At 46.8% G+C, this 17,887-nt stretch overlaps 1 protein-coding gene across 1 annotated transcript; it reads right to left on the bottom strand.

Moving 5' to 3' along the window:
• Nucleotides 1-658: 658 nt before the first annotated feature.
• SIGMAR1 (sigma non-opioid intracellular receptor 1) lies at nucleotides 659-4,062 on the bottom strand. Its single transcript, XM_043976097.1, has 4 exons — nucleotides 3,724-4,062; nucleotides 1,573-1,773; nucleotides 1,219-1,311; nucleotides 659-1,020 (listed from the first exon to the last, which is right to left on the bottom strand). Exons 1-4 carry the CDS (start codon nucleotides 3,872-3,874, stop codon nucleotides 794-796), a joined length of 672 nt encoding a protein of 223 aa, XP_043832032.1. The 5' UTR covers nucleotides 3,875-4,062; the 3' UTR covers nucleotides 659-793.
• Nucleotides 4,063-17,887: the final 13,825 nt, after the last annotated feature.

Genomic DNA, 17,887 nt, shown 5'->3' with positions numbered 1-17,887 from the left:
TCGGTCCTTCACTATTCTTAACCTGCCTCCGAGTTCCCCTCTGTCTCCATGCTGGGCTAGGCACAAAGAGGATGGGGGCACACCCACTAGAGATATGCTGATTGAAATACCTCTAACACAGAGCCCTGGAGGTGATGATCTCCCCGTGGAGTTTAGTTCAATCAGAAGGGGCCCTTTGATGAAAAGGCTCAGACCTTTCTCTGCCTCTCTGCCTTCCCCCCAGTCAGTAACAGCCTGGGAGGCAGATGGACTTCTTGTTGGTTAGCACTTTGGGGTCCCACCCTCTCAAGGGCTCTGAAAAGAAAGATGGGGGCAGGGAGTTTGGAAGAGTCCACAATGGAAGGGGAGGAGAGTCACAGGACTGGCAGCACCTACCTAGAAGGCAGGAGGAGAGGGGATACAGGGGGGAGGGGAAAAGGGGTGTGGGGGTTTGAGAACAGACCACTGGTCCCCTTTGCATAGCCAGGATAGGGAGCTAGACATATAAGGCGTCTGGTGAGGGTGAGTGTGGGAGGTATCACAGTTCCAAACTGGGGGCTAGGGCATACTCAGGAACAACACCCCCACTGCTCCCCCAAACTGCTGCCCAGGGAACAGATTTAGGGTCATTTCAGACCCCGAGCCCCTCTCCTGTGTCTGCATCCCTGTGTTTAGGCATGTGCCCTCGGACAGCCCCGCTAAGAGATAGGCCTGTCTCTGTGTTTGTGAGAATCTGCCCATCTCAATCTCACACAGACTCAGGCTACCTTCATCAGTTCCGGGCAGGGACAGGGGTGTCAATGGGTGGGGCAGGTCAATGTCCCTGGCTGGAGAGGTAGGTGGTGAGCTCCAGATACAGTGCCCGGGAATAGGCCCGGAGAGTGTAGAAGAGTGTGAGGAAGTCCTGGGTGCTGAAGAATGTGTCGGCCAGTGCAAAGCCCAAGGTGGAAGGGATGAAGCCCCGGCCGTACTCCACCATCCACGTGCCAGCCCCCCACTGCACTGCGGTGGCCTCCCCAGGCCCGTGAACAATGGTGTCTCCTAGAGGTGAAGAGGACAGAAAAGTGAAGGGGGCAGGGAAGACAGAAAGGTGGGAGGTGGCAGGACAGCGCTCCCCTGAAGTTACAAGCACTTCCCATCCCCATCAACATTATCATCCCAGCCTATGCTCATCACCAACCCAACACAGATTGCCTGCTCCTCCAACAATCAAGGCTGATCCCTTCCGCCCTCACACACCTGGGTAGTAAACTTCACTCTTCGTTGTCCCCTCCCTCCATTGGCGGAAGGTTCCAGAGATGATTGTGTCTGAGATTTCAGCCCAGTACCGTCCTGAAGGGAGAGAAGAGGAAGATCAGCTGGATGTGCATCGGATATTGTCCATGCAGACGTCTGACACTGGGTAGCGGGAAGACGGATGAAGGAAGGCAGAGGAGTAACATAGGTTCTCCCTGGGCAGAAAAAGGACCAGGCCCCCCATTCGTCTCCCCCTCTCCTCCCAGGTTCACCACTGTAGTGACTACTGATGGCTTGTGGCCTCCCTCCCCTATCCCTGTGTCCAGCCCCTCCTCCCCTAACAAGGTCCAAACTGACCAGAGTGGCCCCCAGTGTCGATGGCTGTGCCGAAGAGCAGCACGTACTCGGAGAGTGAAGCGTGCAAGAGGCACATGGAGCCCATCCATCCGCCGGCGTTCACAAACACCCACTGAAGGTCTTCATCTGCCAGGATGTGGCCTGGGTGCAGGCGACGGAGCTCCACAATGAGACGAGAGAAAGCCAGCTCATGATCCAGGCCTGGTGTGGTGGTAGGATAAGCAGGAGGATCAGGGGTCTGGCTGGCTCCACCCTCCCAAACATCAGCCCCAGATCCCCCTGGCCCAGAGTATATACCTGCCCTGTTGGGGGGGGGGGGGTAGGAGGGCAGAAATAGAGCCTGGCCACCCCCTACATCAACTCCAAACACCCCCTTTCTCCACGGACACACACAACCCCTGGGAGGCCAGGACCTCCTCCTAACCCAAGGTCTACATTTTAATCCAGGATTTGAAATTAGAAAGAACCACAAAAATGATCTAACTCAATTCCCTTGTCTTACCAGTGCCAAAGTGTCAGGTATCTCTCCTTCCAACTCTCAGTTACTTTGGAAAGAGGAGTCTGTCCCCCTAAGAGCAGTGTGTGTGTGTGTGTGTGTGTGTGTGTGTGTGTGTGTGTGTGTGTGTGTGTGTGTGTGTGTGTGTTTTGAGAGAGAGAGATAGGTCAAGAATCAAAACAGATCAAAGTATTTTGTACTAGAAGAAACATAGTGACCAAATCCTTCACTCTGCAAATTTGGAAACTGAGGTGAGGCCCAAGGGGTTGAAGGGCCTTAACTAGTCATATAAGTAAGAAAATAGCTGGGAGGGGATTCTAAAACTTCTGACTCCATATCCTGGTCTCTTTACCTTTCTTTTACAATGGACCCCTTTGGCAGTCTGGTGAAACCTACAGACACCTCAAATTATTTTTAAATGCACAAAATAAAATAAGGAGGATTACAAAGAAAGCCAATTATATTGAAATTCAGTTATTAAAATGTAAAAAACAGAAACCAACAAGTTCCTGGTCCCCAGTAAAGAATCCCTTCTTACCGGACCCTTATACAACCCTAAAAGCAGCTAGGTGGTGAAGTGTACTGGAGTCAGGAAGATCTGAGTTCAAATCCTCATTCAGACACTTAATAGCACTATGACCCTAGGCAAGTCACTTTTAACTGCTGCCTGCCTCAGTTTCCCCATTAGTAAACTAGGGACAATAATAGCACCTCCTTCCCTGGGTTGTTGTGAGGATAAGATAAAATTTATAGTTTAGCACAGTGCCTGGTACATAGGAAGGCTTCAAATGTCAATGTGCATTAGGGATCCCAGCTGTTTTCTTCCCACATAGGGACCTGAGGTGACATCCAAGCATCACTCACTAGTGGTAACTCCAGCGTGTTTAGCCCAGGGCCTGTCGCGTAGGCACTAAATGAATGTTCATCGTTTGGTTAGTACACAATAGAAGTCAGTGACACCATAGGATCATTGATTTAGGTTGCAAAGTACCTAGGAGACCCGAGTCCAACCTCCTCATTTGACGAAGAAGTTAAGTGAATTGCTCTGGGTCACACAGCAGGATTCACACTCAGGTCTTCCTTCCTCCAAGTCTACTACTTGTGCCACACAGCTGCCAGAGTGAGAAACCCTGGTTTCTGGTATCCTATCAGTGTGACCTTGGGCAAATCACTGAGTGTCTCTAAGCCTCAGTTTCCTTTACTTGTAAAATGAGGAATCCGGACTAAATGGCCCCTTAGGTCCCGTCGGACTAGCTAAGATGCTGACTCCTGACCTCCCTCACGAGCACAGACACACGGAAGCCAAAGGGGTACAGACTCCTCCCCCAAAGCGACGCACCCCCTGGGGTGGGGGATGGGGAAGAGATTCCTGACCCTCGTAGGAAGCACGCGACCCCTTCCCTAAGCCCAAGTCTCCCTCGGTTTGTACATGCTTCCCCCGGGGGCTGCAGCTCCTCTCCCCGATTCCCACGAGAACACTCGTTTTCCCGGGAAAGGGACTCTCAGTGGGGACAGAGGAGTGCCCCGGGAGGGGGTGCCCCGGGAGGGGGTTCCCTTTGCAGGCACACTCCTGCTCCTTCGCCCCCCCCCCGCCCTAACCTGGTGCAGGGTGCCCTCTACGGGGCACCCCGCCTCGTGCCCCCGCCCGCGCTCACCGGCGTACTGGCGCGCCAGCTGCGCGATCTCCTCGCGCTGGAAGACGAAGCGCTTGGAGTCCAGCCAGATGCGGATGCCCTGCACCAGCACGGCCGCGACGGCCAGCACCACGGCCACTCGCAGGGCGCGCGAGCTCTTCGTCCACTGCATCCCGGCGGTCCCGGGATTGAGGAGCGGGGAGAGCTCGGGGAGGAGGAGGGGGCACCTGGGGGAAGGAAGCAGCTCCGGGCAGCGCGAGCCGGGGGCCGGGCTACGCTAGGCTAGGTACCGCGCACGCGCGCGCGCACGCGGGAAGCCGGGAGCCCTCGGGATAAGGGATGGGGGCGGGGTTGGGAAGGCGACAACTCCGGGCCGCAGCGCGCACCGCCTCCACCTGCCCGGGAGTCCGGCCAACGTCACTCCGCTCCCCCCACCGCCGTGGTCTCACGCTATAGTATGTCCACTTTCCGCCAATTGGGAAAGGGCGGATCCTCAAGGCTCCGCCTCCTCGGATTGGCCCATTCTCGGAACAGGGGAGGGAAAAGGAGCTAAATGGCTGGGAGCCTGGGACTGAGGGGCGTGTACGGCGCGGGGAGGCGGAGATATGTTTGCAAGAAATTTAGGCGTCCGTCGTTTCTAATCTAATCCATACTGAAACTACCGTGCCCTCTACTATTTAGCGTGGGAGCGGTGATAGCTCCTTCGAGGTCCTACACCTCACTGGTTCTACCGTCTTTCACAACCTGCAGCCTTGATGCTCCCTCGCTATCTGCTTTGTCTGGTCCTACTCCTAAATGACCGTAGTTTAAGAGGAAGTCACGCCACACCTCTGATTTCTATTATCTAAAGTCATTCGTGCTCAGCAAAACTGGCATTCCTCTTTGATGGACTCTTCATCTCACTCCCTTCAGTGGCTGTTTCTACCTTTCGAAGAAGGGGGACAGGGATTTGGACATAGCGACAGGAATACAGGGCAAAGGCGACCAGCTGGTTCCGATGTACCCCTTCCAATGTTGCTGAGCACCTCCTGGAAGTCTATAAAAGCGTCAGTGTGGCTTTCACGGCAGTGGTGTTTGGCTGCCAGGGCAATGATGGGAGCTAAATATCAAGCGGCCCTGGCTCGATAAATGCAATTGGAAAAAGGATCTTGATTAGAGGCGCCCTCATGTGATTGTGAACCTCTCAGAGTGTCTGGGACTAAAAGGGCTTTTGCAATAGAATCAGTTGAGGAAGTCATCTAAGGAGAGTCCTTATTTTTTATGTGTTTAAGTGAAGGTCCCAAAGAAACACACACACGGCTTAACTAGAGACTTTCAGAGGAGCAGGAGGCAGGGACACAAAAGGAAGGATGTTAGGGCAGCTCAGTGACCCACCACCCACCTTTTCCGCTGGGGCCAGGACCACGCAGGACCTCGAAACCAGGTAAGCACATTTCTCGTCACAAATCAGGCCAGGGAAGGGAAGTCACCAGAGATGCGATCGATCTCAGGCACAGTGATATTAAGGCTGTGGCAGAAAGGAGTTCACAATGGTTTGAACTCTGGTCAGTGCTTTGGGGCACTGATCCAAGATAAATCCAGAGGACTCATGATGGAAAATGTTTTGCACATCCAGAAAAAGGAACTGTGGAATGTGGATGCAGATTGAACCATTCTGTTTCTATTTTTTTGTTTTGTTTTGTTTTTCAAGGTTTTTCCCTTTTGTTCTGATTCTGCTTTAACAGCATGAATAATGCAGAAATATGTTTGATGTGATTGTACATATATAACTTATGGGATTGCTGGCTGCCTTGGGGAGGGGGAAGGGAAAGGAGGGAGGGAGAAAAATTTGGAACTAGAAATCTTATAAAAACAAATGTTGAAAATGATCTCTACATGTAACTAGAAAATAATAAAATACTTTTATGATTAAAAAATGACATCTTTGGGGTAAAATTGAGGGGGAGAGGAATACACTGGGGGAGGGAATAGGGGAGTGGTAAAATGGGGTGAAATCTCACATGGAAGAAGCAGAAAAGGGCATATGGAGTGGGGGGAGAGATGGAGGAGGAGTGAGGAAGTGAAGGAGCCTTACACACATCAGAATTAGCTCAAAGACCTTAATCTCATCAGTTGGCTCAAGGAGGGAATAACATACACACCCAATTCGGTGGAGTAATCTATCTAACCCTGCAGGAAAGTAAGAGGGGAAGGGAATAAGGAGGGAAGGGTGAAAGAAGGGAGGGCAGAGTGGGGGAGGGGGCAGTCAGAAGCAAAACACTTTTGAGGAGGAATAGGGTAAAAGAAGATAGAAAATAGAGTAAAGGGGGCAGCTAGGTGGCACAGTGGATAGAGCACTGGCCCTGGATTCAGGAGGACCTGGGTTGAAATCCCACCTCAGACAGTTGACACTTACTAGCTATGTGACCCTGGGCAAGTCACTTAACCCCAATTGCCTCACCAAAAAAAAAAGAAAGTTTAAGGTACTATATAAAAGTCATCTATTACTATTGCAATAATCAACCTCATGGGTTTGTTGTAAGGAAATCTCTCTTTAAAGTACTATATAATTGTAACTTACTATATATATTTAAAAAATGATGAGCAGGACACTATCAGAAAGATCTAGAGGGACTGTATACAAAAGAACAATATTATTGTGAGATGAGCTGCTGTGAATGACTTGGTTATTTTCAGCAATGCAATGATCAAAGACAACTCCAAAGGCCTTATGAAAAATGCAGTCCATCTACAGAGCTCCAGAGAACTGATGGTATTTGAATAAAGATTGAAACATAATTCTTTTTTGTTAGTTACTTCATAGGAGACAAAAAAAAATGATGAACAGGATCCTATCAGAAAAACCTGGAAAGACCTTCATGAACTGAAGCAGAGTGAAATGTACTGTATACAAAATAACAGCAATAGTGTAAATGATCTGCTGTAAAGGACTTGGTTATTTTCGGCAATGCGCAGTGATCCAGTATAACTCTGAAGGACTTATGAAATTGCAATCCATCTACAGAGAAAGAACTGATGGTATCTGAAAGCAGATTGAAGCATAATTTTGTTTTGTTTTGTTTTGTTTTGTTTTTTTAGTGAGGCAATTGGGGTTAAGTGACTTGCCCAGGGTCACACAGCTAGTAAGTGTCAAGTGTCTGAGGCCAGATTTGAACTCAGGTCCTCCTGAATCCAGGGCTGGTTCTCTATCCACTGCGCCACCTACCTGCCCCAGCATAATTTTTTTGATAGCTCCTTAATCTGAAGTTTTGTTTTTGTCTGTTTTCTTTCACAACCTGACTGATGTGGAGATGTTTTGCATAACTACTCATGTATAACCTATATCGAATTGCTTGTGTTCTTGGGGGGGGAGGGGTGGGAGGGAGGAAGAGAAGTTGGAACACAACATTTTAAAAAATTGATGTCAGGGGCGGAGCCAAGATGGCGGAGGAGAGCCTGTGACTCCCACAAGCTCCAGATAAACCCGTCCACTCACGCCCAAATAATGCGGAAAAAACCCCAAACCCAGAACAGCCTAATGCACATAAGAACAGAATGAGACTATTTTTCCGCAAAAGAGGCAATTCCGATCACCTACTGATCAGGCTGAACAGCTCAGCGCACAGTCTGGACCCAGCCAGGGACAGGGCTTCCAGCACCTGTCGGAATCTTCAGCACCAACAGCTTCTGAGGCTCTGATCACGGACTGGTGAGGGGGTTCGGCGGTAGGCCAGGGTGAAGTAGAGGCAGTATCTGCTGGGGTTTGGGCAAAGTGCCCTGGGTCTGAACCAGTGGACTGAATCGATTGGTGGTGGCCCAGTGGGGGAGGGGCAAAAGCATGCCAAGCTTCCGACCATAGGGAATCAGAGTTCAATCAGACTTCTGTTTCTGGGTCAAAGAGAAAGTGGCTGTGATTACTCACAAGCCAGGCAGGCTGAGAAGAAGCCCAATCACCCCCTGGGCCAAGCTGTAGCATGAACAATGTGTCCTGGAAGCAGTGCTACACTTTAAGAAGGAGTTAAAAGCCAAGAAATAGTAAGCCAGGATGAGCAGGCAGAGAAAGCAGAAGACCATCGAAAACTTCTTTGGGGGAAAGGTAGACTACAATACAACCTCAGAAGAAGATAATAACAGGGTCAAAGCTCCAACATCCAAAGCTTCCAAGAAAAATATGAACTGGTCTCAGGCCATGGAAACTCTCAAGAGGAATTTTGAAGAGAAAGTAGGAGAGATCGAAAGAAGATGTAGGGAAAGAGAGGAAAGAATGGGAAGGGAAATGAGAGCGATGTAGGAGAGTTATGAGAAAAAAGTCAACAGTTTGAAAAGCCAAATGGAAAAGGAGATTAAAAAACTGTCTGATGAAAATAATTGTCTAAGAATTAGGATTGAACAGGGGCAGCTAGGTGGCTCAGTGGATAGAGCACCGGCCTTGGAGTCAGGAGTACCTGAGTTCAAATCCGGCCTTAGACACTTGACACTTACTAGCTGTGTGACCCTGGGCAAGTCACTTAACCCCAATTGCCTCACTTAAAAAAAAAAAGAATTAGGATTGAACAAATGGAAACTAGTGACCTAATGAGAAACCAAGACACAGTAAAGCAAATCCAATTGAATAAAAAAATAGAGGGCAATGTGAAATATCTTCTTGGAAAAACAGCTGACCTGGAAAATAAATCTAGGAGAGATAATTTGAAAATCACTGGACTACCTGAAAACCATGACCAAAACAAGAGCTTAGCGATTAAGGTCGCTAGAGAAAGAAAGAAAGAAGAGAAACATACTCTTCTTAATTTGGGTGCCCTGTTGAGCCACCCTACTTAGAATTCTCATAATTTGTGAGGGCTTGGTTTGTCCTTGTGTTCTCTTGAAATACATTTGAAGAAATAATTCTATTTCTAAGATGATGGGGAAAACTTGAATGATATGTCCCTTTATAAACCTCTCCTCTTTTGGAAGTAGGCAAGATACTAGTTAGCTAAGCCTGAATGGTTGAAGCATCAAAGGATTACCCTTGATAAGGAAGCTTCTTGATTGGCTAAGAAAGAACTTGGCCTTGTCAAGCAGACCAATGATCTGGTTCCCAATCATCTAGGTAGGAGAATCCTAAATTGGTAGAGAGTACTTTGGGGCCAGATTCACCATTTTCTTTGGGGTCCATGTGGGATCCAGACATTTTTAAGATTAGAGAGACTAATGACTAAAGTTAGACCCAGAGACCAGTAGCTCCATAAAATGTCCAAAGTTTAGGTGCATATGTATATTTCTAATTACTTTCCCTTGGTGTCATTTCTGAATTTGTACGGTCTTAGATCATTGTATTGCTGAGAAGAGTTAAATCCATCATGGATGATCATCACACAATGTTGTTGATACTGTGTACAATGTTCTCTTGGTTCTGTTCATTTCACTCAGCATCAATTCATGTAAGTCTGGGTTTTTCTGAAATCCATCTGCTTATCATTTCTTATAGCACAATAGTATTTCATTACATTCATATACCACAACTTGTTTAGCCATCTCCCAATTGATGGGCATCCCCTCAATTTCCAAGTCTTTGCCATGTACAGTCTTCTTTTCTCCCCACCCTCCTCCAAATGTACTCTTGTAGTCTGGAATGGTGGGAGGTGGGGGGGAGAGAAGGAGGTGGAAGAAGAGGAAAAAAAGGAAATTCAGTTTAATTCAGCACTAAGTACTTAGTGTGTGAGAGACACTGAACTGGGCAAAACCAAAACAGATTCTGTCCTCAAGAAGCAGCACATATTATTAAAAAAAAAGGGGGGGGGCAGCTAGGTGGTGCAGTGGATAGAGTACCGGCCCTGGAGTACCTGAGTTCAAATCCGGCCTCAGACACTTAATACTTACTAGCTGTGTGACCCTGGGCAAGTCACTTAACCCCAATTGCCTTACTAAAAAAAACAAAAAACAAAAAAGAGGGGTCAGATCAATCAATAAACATTTATTAAGCACCTGCATATGGCAGATAGATGGTGAAGTAGATAAAGCACTGGGCCTAGAGTCAAGAAGACCTGAGTTCAAATCCAGCCTCAGATGCTGGGCAACCCACTTAACCCTGTTTGCCTTAGTTTCTTCATCTGTAAAATCTCAATTTGTAAAATTAGGGGAGCTGAAGAAGGAAACGGTAAACTGCTCCAGTATCTTTGCCAAGAAGACCCCAAATGATGCCATGAAGAGTTGGATACAACTCAACAACAACAGTATATGGTAGGTACTGTACTAGGCATTGGGGACACATATACAAAATAGAGCCAGCCCTTGATCTTAAGGAATGTGATTACATTTTGCTAATTCTAGAGTCTGAAATCCAATTAATATGTCAGAAGAAGGAGGAAAGGTAATTTAGGAATCATATTTAGAGCTAGAAGGGACTTAGAGGTCATCTAGTCATCGCCCCCTCCCCATTTTATAGATGAGAAAATTGAGGCCCAGAGAGGTTAAGCATTCTACCTTCACATGCAGAGGATATCTGATACTGATTCCTGTCCAGTCCCTGTCACTTGGGGTGGGAGGTAGTTTGAGGCACAAATGCCAGAGATAAGTAGCAATTACTAGGCCTCTTGGGAAAGAGTATTCTCTAGACTAAGATGTGAGGAATTAGACAGAAAGTTGGTGGGAGACCAAAGAGAACAATTTATACAGGGAATTCATTTTGAGGGCTAGGCAAAAAGGCAAGAACTGAGTTGGAGGCCCAACATTTAAAAGTGAGGAGGAGGGGGCAGCTAGATGGCACAGTGGTAAAGCACCGGCCCTGGATTCAGGAGTACCTGGGTTCAAATCTGGCTTCAGACACTTGACACTTACTAGCTGTGTGACCCTGGGCAAGTCACTTAACCCTCATTGCCCTGCCAAAAAAAAAAAAAAAGAGCTTTGACTATTCAATTTTTGGGGCAGCTAGGTGGCGCAGTGGATAGAGCACAGGTCTTGGAGTCAGGAGTACCTGAGTTCAAATCTGGCCTCAGAAACTTAACACTTACTAGCTGTGTGATCCTGGGCAAGTCACTTAACCCCAATTGCCTCACTAAAAAAAAAAAAAAGTGAGGAGGACTTTGTGGAACAAGTTTGAGAAGGCACTAGACCTGTCAGTGGCTGAGAACTTGTCTCATGTTGCCTGGTCCCCTGAGTTACAAATGCCCAGTAGCATCAGGAGCAGGGGAATCAGCCTGCAAACCCCTCCCAGTGGTTATGATTCAGATAAGAGAGCAGCCCCGAACCAGATCTGTCCTTATAGCGGTCACAGGCCTACATTGTGTGGGGATCTTGAGCAACCCAATCCATGGGACTAACTGATCAAGGTGGGTATTTAATATGTGAACTGCGTTTCTGTTCTTTTTTTCTTCTCATGATCTGTTTACTTGAGACAGGGACTCTGTATTTAAAGACACTTAGCCCTGGGCCCCCATAGCCAAAGCCTCTCAGATTTCCCTCTTTAGGGCCATGGGACACTGTGGATACTTTAACCAACCGCTAGAGCCTAACAGTAATGTAAAAATATCCCAAATCAGCTTCTATGGAGCCTTGATAGTGTGGTGTCCCCCAATCCATCAAGAGGATTCAATTCTCTAGTTGCCCACCAGGTGATGCTATGTGCAAGCCCCGAACTGAGAGGTCTTGGTGCCGCATTCTCCCTGGTGAACTTGTGCAAGAAAGCGCTTCCCACAGCAGGGGGCCCTGAGCAGCTAGGCAAGTGAAAATCCACCCTAGGCTGGGTTTAGAATTTAGACTAAAGGATAACGTGAAATATTGGCTGAATATATTTTTTAATTATAGAAAATCAATGACTGTGATTTTAGTGATCTCCATGGAGAAAATTGTTAAACACTACTACATGGAGCCCCATTTACCCTCTCAGATATTTGGGGTGCTTGGAGAAAGGTCCTCTAGGGTGTGTGTGTGTGTGTGTCTGTGTGTCTGTGTGAGTATGTGTGCCTCTGGGGTCAGAGGTTTCAGATTGTATCCCGCTCAGCAGTCTGGCACAGGTCAAAGTATAGCTAGCTGCTGGTCTTATCAGCCACTTAAGTCTTTGTTCCTTGGGATTGATCTGGATCTCTGCACTTGAACTAGCCTCAGAGTGTTTCAGTTACTGGCAGATAAAGACATAGCTTGTGGCCGCCCCTAACCATGTCCCCTACGGACATGTCCCCAAACCCTAAAGCCAGCTGCTAAACTACATGAATGTAAACTACATAATGAAGGAGAAGAAGTCTGGAAGGCTGGGAGTGGGGGAGGAGGCTGGAGGGAAGAGCAGAGAATCATCAGAAATGTTCCCTCTGTTCTCTCTCCTCACATTATCAACTCTTGTCTCTTGGTAATCTCATCAGTTCCTATGGGTTTAACTAGCATCTCTATGCAAATACTCACAAATATGTGTATGCATGCATGCACATATGTATGCACACATGTTTGTGTGCCAGGCTGTTGTTTTCCGTATAAAAGTATAAAAGCTGAAGCGCCACCTTTGGGGAGAGAGAGAGAGACCGTGTCAAGCTCCTGCTGCTGCTAACCTCAAGCCGGACCCAGTCGAACTCTTGTCAGCATCAGCCTGTGCAGTTGACTGGGCCCGGCTCTCGGTTAGCAGCAGCACGCACTTGACAGGGTCTCTCTCTCTCCCCAAAGGTGGCCTTCGGCTTTTGGCGAGTTTTATACGGAATATAGACTAAGTTTAGACTTAAGACGATTTGTATTGTATTTCTACTTTCCTATCCTTCTAATCAACATCACCTTGTGACTACCATACAATAAAAGCTCTAACTAGAAAACTGTGGCCAAACTGTGAGATTTAAAATTGGATATTAGATCATAAATCTCTCCTCTTTAACCTTTCCCTTAATTTATCTCCCAGACTAGTAAATGAAAGAAGCTTCTGGTTTTCTAGTTAGAGCTTTTATTGTATGGTAGTCACAAGGTGATGTTGATTAGAAGGATAGGAAAGTAGAAATACAATACAAATCGTCTTAAGTCTAAGCTTAGTCTATATTCCGTATAAAACTTGTTTTCCGTATAAAAGTATATATACATGTGTGTATGTGTGCACAAATATGTATATGCGTGTGTGTATCCAGTCCCAGTTTCTCTACTATGTTTCAGTCCTGTATCACCAAATTACCCATTGGGTTATTTCAGAATGGATGGCTCAAGGATATTTCAAACTCAGCATGTCCAAAACTGAACTTAGCATCTTTCTCCCCAAAATGCATCCATCTTCCGACACACACTATTTCTCTTGAAGGCACAACCATAGTTCCAGGCTCCTTAGCCTCCCTCACCCTATATATATCAGTTGCCAATTCTTGTTTCTGCCTCTGCAATAGCTTTTGCGTGAAATCCCTTGACTCTCCTCATAAAGCCAGCTCCTTAGTTCATCACCTCTTTCCTACATTATTGCAACAGCTTCCTAATTGGTCTCCCTTTCACAATTCTCTCCCCACTCCAGGCCATTCTATATACTGCTGCCAAAGTAATTTTCCTTACCTGAAGATCTGGCATGTGACTTCCCTACTCAGTCATCTCCAGTGGTTTCTTTAGAATAAAATCAAAACTCCTCTGTTTTGCTTTTTTTTTTTTTCAGGGCAATGAGGGTTAAGTGACTTGCCCAGAGTCACACAGCTAGTAAGTGTCAAGTGTCTGAGGCTGGATTTGAACTCAAGTCCTCCTGAGTCCAGGGCCAGTGCTTTATCCACTGTACCAACCTAGCTGCCCCCTCTGTTTAGCTTTTAAAGCCCTTTACAACCTGGCCTCAACTTTCTGGCTTTACTGGACATTACTTTTCCTTCCACACACTTCAGCTCAACCAGCTGACCTTCTCTCTGTTCTTCACACATTACAATTAATCTCCTGTCTCCATGCCTTTGCACTGTTTGGCCTATATGTATAGAATGAACTGACTCCTCCCCTTCCCCTCAAAAACTCTCTTTCTTCCTTTGAGACACATCTCAAACATCATGTTCTGCATGAACTGTCCTGATCCCCCCAACTGTAATTATCCTCTTTCTTAAACTTGTAAATACCTTGACTTTAACTACTTTGTTTTGGGGTATATTTATTCACTTTATATATATTTTCTATATAATTTAATATAATATATTAGACATATAATTACATATTTATATATTATTTTCTATGTGTATGTATGTATGTGTCTATCTGTCTACCTATCTATACATATATATTTGTCTCCCCATTAGCCTGTATGTTCCTTGAGTGTAGAGATTGTTTCATTCTTTGTACTTGTATCTCCAGCACCTTTGACAGTGCCTGGTACATACTTCTTTTGTTTGTTTGTTTGTTTTTGTTTTGTTTTTGCAGGCAATGGGGGTTAAGTGACTTGCCCAGGGTCACACAGCTAGTAAGTGTCAAGTGTCTGAGTCGGGATTTGAACTCAGGTACTCCTGAATCCAGGGCCGGTGCTTTAACCACTGCGCCATCTAGCTGCCCCTGGTACATACTTCTGTATTGACTGATTGATTGAACAAGCTCTTACCCAACCTTGAGGTAAATAGTAATTTAAAAGAGGTAAAGGCTCAGCTTAGGGACAGGTTATTTGAGGAAGAATGCTGGGCAGTTTTTTTCAACTCCAGGCTCCATTTTGGTCATTTTCAGATCCGCTCCTCATTCGGTTCTGGTATAAAGTGCCTTACTCAGCAGAATCAAGAAGAGGTCCTTGGGAGGGGAGGGACATTTCTCAGATCTCCCATTGAACAGGGGTGGTCTGCATCACTGAACCCTTGACGAAGACCTCTACAATGGAAACATGGGCTTGGGTGGTGCCAATATGGTTTATTCTTAGAGAACTAAGGTCTCTGTTCTTCATTTGGGGCTATACTGAGCCCTTTAGTGTCCTCTGCTTCCCATGCTCTCTCCTTTCTGACTAGCCATAGGCCTCCCTTATTAAAAAGATAAATGGCCCAGAGCTCAAGATCCAAGGAGTGATGTGTCTCAGAACACCAAACCTAAGCAGTGGGTTCTTAGCAGCCTGCTTCCAGCTCTGGCCTCATGGCTTGGTTTGATATTCATCACCATCCCCAGTCCTCTCTGTCCCATGCTTAACTCCCAACCTGGCATTCAGATCTTTCCTCCAGCTGGCTGAGCAAATCCATCAGGCTGACTGGGTTGCTTGTAGCAGAGTAGCTTGTCAAATGATCTTGGAGCTCCAGCTCAAGCCTTTCTTTACCATGTCCACAAAGACTGCCTCCTCTTTGCCCCCAAATGCCTCTTAGCTGCTGAAACTCGTTAGTGTACTGAAGTGTGGGTTTCTTTCCCTGCCCAGCATTGAAACGGCAGCTGTGGTTTCACTGTGCCCTATGTGGGCAACCCGACATTGAATGTGGGTAACCAAACATTAAATAGAACTCTACCTCAAAACACTGAGGGTTCCCTGCCAACAGGGTGTAGTGAATATGGAACTGAATGCTGAATCAAGAAAATAGGTTCCAATCTCCAAACCTCTCTGACCCTATTTCCTCAACTTGTAAAACGGGCAATAATAAGAGTACCTCACTCACAAGATCATTGTGAGGATCAAATCAGATAATGCATATGATGAATTTTGCAAACCTGAGAGCATTTTATAAATGTGAGCTAGCTGTTCCCTAGAGCACCATAGATTTAGAGCCAAAAGGAAGCTCGAGGATTTTCTAATTTAACTCTCCCATTTTACAGATGAGGAAAACTGAGCCTGGAGTGATAAAAGTGATTTGCCCAAGGTCATACAGGTGGTGAATGACAGATCCGAGATTTGGACCCAGGTCTCTTCTGACGCTAAATCTGGAAGTCTTTCCTCTGTGCCATGCTATCACTTCCAAGCTATTGTCAACCGGACTTTTTCCAGAACCGGTCTCTAACCTATGTTTGGCTGGAGCTGCATAAAACAGGCAAGGTGTCAGGAATTAGAAAGTTAACTTTCTAAGGGAGGAAAAAGGCTTTCGAGCAAGGTGGAGCTATAGACACATGTGCCAGGGCCCCACCCCTACTGGAGGGACCTGAGGTAGTGTGGGGAGATCTCAATACTTATACTAGTGATTGCTCAGTGAGTTGTAGCCCTAACAATGAGAGAGCAGCAAGCATGTGACAAGTTTGATTCACTGCAGGATGTTGCAACTTTGTCCAGTGTTTGTCTTTGACCAGAGAATACCTGGTAAATTGTGTGACTAACCCAGAGGGTGAGATCATCCACAGGGTGATCACAAAGGATTGTTGTCCTGCCAAGCTCAGGGCACACTTGCTTGCTGAGCCTTAGCTCTGGAAATAGGGAGTCTAAATTTTACTTTGTCACTATTGTTATTATTTTTCTATGAAGGAGATGGGCTGCCAAGTGCATTCCCTCCCAGTTCTCTAATGATAAGAGGCCACACAAACCTGATCTCTCAGTTAGGTGGGGCAGTGGATAGAGTCAGGAAGACTCCCCTTCCTGAGTTCAAATCTTCCCTCAGACAGATATACTAGTTATGTGACCCTGGGCAAGCCATTTAACCCTGTTTGCCTCAGTTTCCTCATCTTTAAAATGGTCTAGTGAAGGAAATGGCACACCACTATAGTATCTCTGCCAAGAAAACTCCAAATGGACTCATAAAGAGTTGAACATGACAAAATGACTAAGTAACAACAAAAAATCAAAAGTTGATCTGGTCCTACACCCAGAAAGCTTTAAATTATTTCCCATGCTCTCAGAAAACGAGCAGGGTTATGATCACTGGCTCCTCTGAAGGCAACTTGCTAGGAGGTAGGTTAGTATTTTCTGTGCCACGCACAGTTGCTGAATTGAGATTCTCACACAGTTTACTAGCACTTATTAACCCCTTACTAACTGCTAGGGATACAAAGAAAGGCAAAAAACCAGACCTTGTTCTCCTTAATGGGGGGAACAGTATGCAAACAACTATGTCTATACAACATAGGAAAAGCACTAAGATTAAGGAGGACTGGGAAAGGCTTTTTGCAGAAGATGGGATGTTAGCTGACACCTGAAAGAAAGAGGAATGCTAGGAAGCTGAGAAGAGAGAGCTCCCTCAGGCTATGTACCAACCTATCTAACATGACAGAGAAAAGTGAAGCCACCTTTGTGGGTTCATCGGTGTGGCTGTTAGGTAGTGGAAACTGTTGATCAGAGGCTTCCACCCCTTACACAGATGACCATGACTGCTGCTGGCTTGGTGGTTACCAGCCCCTGCCTGCCATGGGAACTAGAAACAAGCTTATTAGCTGGTATGATTCAGTCAAGCAATCCTAATCCACATCTGACCTCAAAGCTGCCATTTTCACTTGTCGCTGCAATGATATAGGCCATCTGGGATTCTGCAGCAAGTAAGACGTGAACCCTGACCAACACAGACATCCATGAACACCTCCATCTTCTAAGATGATGACTAAAAGATCCCTAAGGCAAACACCACCACTCTGCCACCTTTGTGTCTCTTCTACTCCTTCCCAGGACTGATTCCCCCTTCTCACACACATGTGTAAATTTATTTTGATTTGGGGACCCTGCCTTTGGGCTGAGATTAAAAAGCCTTAGGCCCTCAGGGTTTTTTCTGTCAGAGGGGCTGGTGCCCCTCCCCCTCTGCTTCAGCTGAGCCAAAAAGCCCTGTGGGTTTTACAGGAAGCCAGGTCAGATGGCTGGGGGAAGAAGCCCCAGCTCCCTCCGCCCTGAGACGATCTATCCCAGAGATCCCGGGCTCGTCCAGCCCATGCAGAGGTTCCAGGTGCGCAGCATGGGGCACGGACCCCTGGGTATGGTCGAGCCTCCCTGGTCGCAGCCCTAGTGCAACCAGCAGATTACCTTGGTGTGTTCTGGGGTGCAGGGAGCCTGGGGTTTCACTGGAGAGAAGGAAGATATATACCACGGAGTTGGACATTGAGGGAGGAGGGGAAAAAAGCTAAGAGCAAGGAAAGAGGCTGAACAGAAGGGGTGGACTGACAGAGCAGACAGACAGTAAGGCGGACGATACAGAAGGTTGGAGAAGACAGTAAGGGGCTTTTCAGGGGTTCATCGTTATGGTAATGAGAGAGCAGTAAAAGTGAAGCAGGGGGGGCAGCTAGGTGGCGCAGTGGATAAAGCACCGGCCCTGGATTCAGGAGGAACTGAGTTCAAATTAGTTCAAATTAGGGCCGGTGCTTTATCCACTGTGCCATCTAGCTGCCCCTCAGTTGTCTTTTTATAGCATCCATGTACCAGGCATGCCTTCTGTAAAGGGGG

The sequence above is a fragment of the Dromiciops gliroides genome, chromosome 1 (assembly GCF_019393635.1).
Source record: "Dromiciops gliroides isolate mDroGli1 chromosome 1, mDroGli1.pri, whole genome shotgun sequence".
NCBI lineage: Eukaryota > Metazoa > Chordata > Mammalia > Microbiotheria > Microbiotheriidae > Dromiciops > Dromiciops gliroides.
The sequence above is the reverse complement of the archived record's forward strand: the minus strand, read 5'-3'. Positions and strand labels throughout refer to the sequence as shown.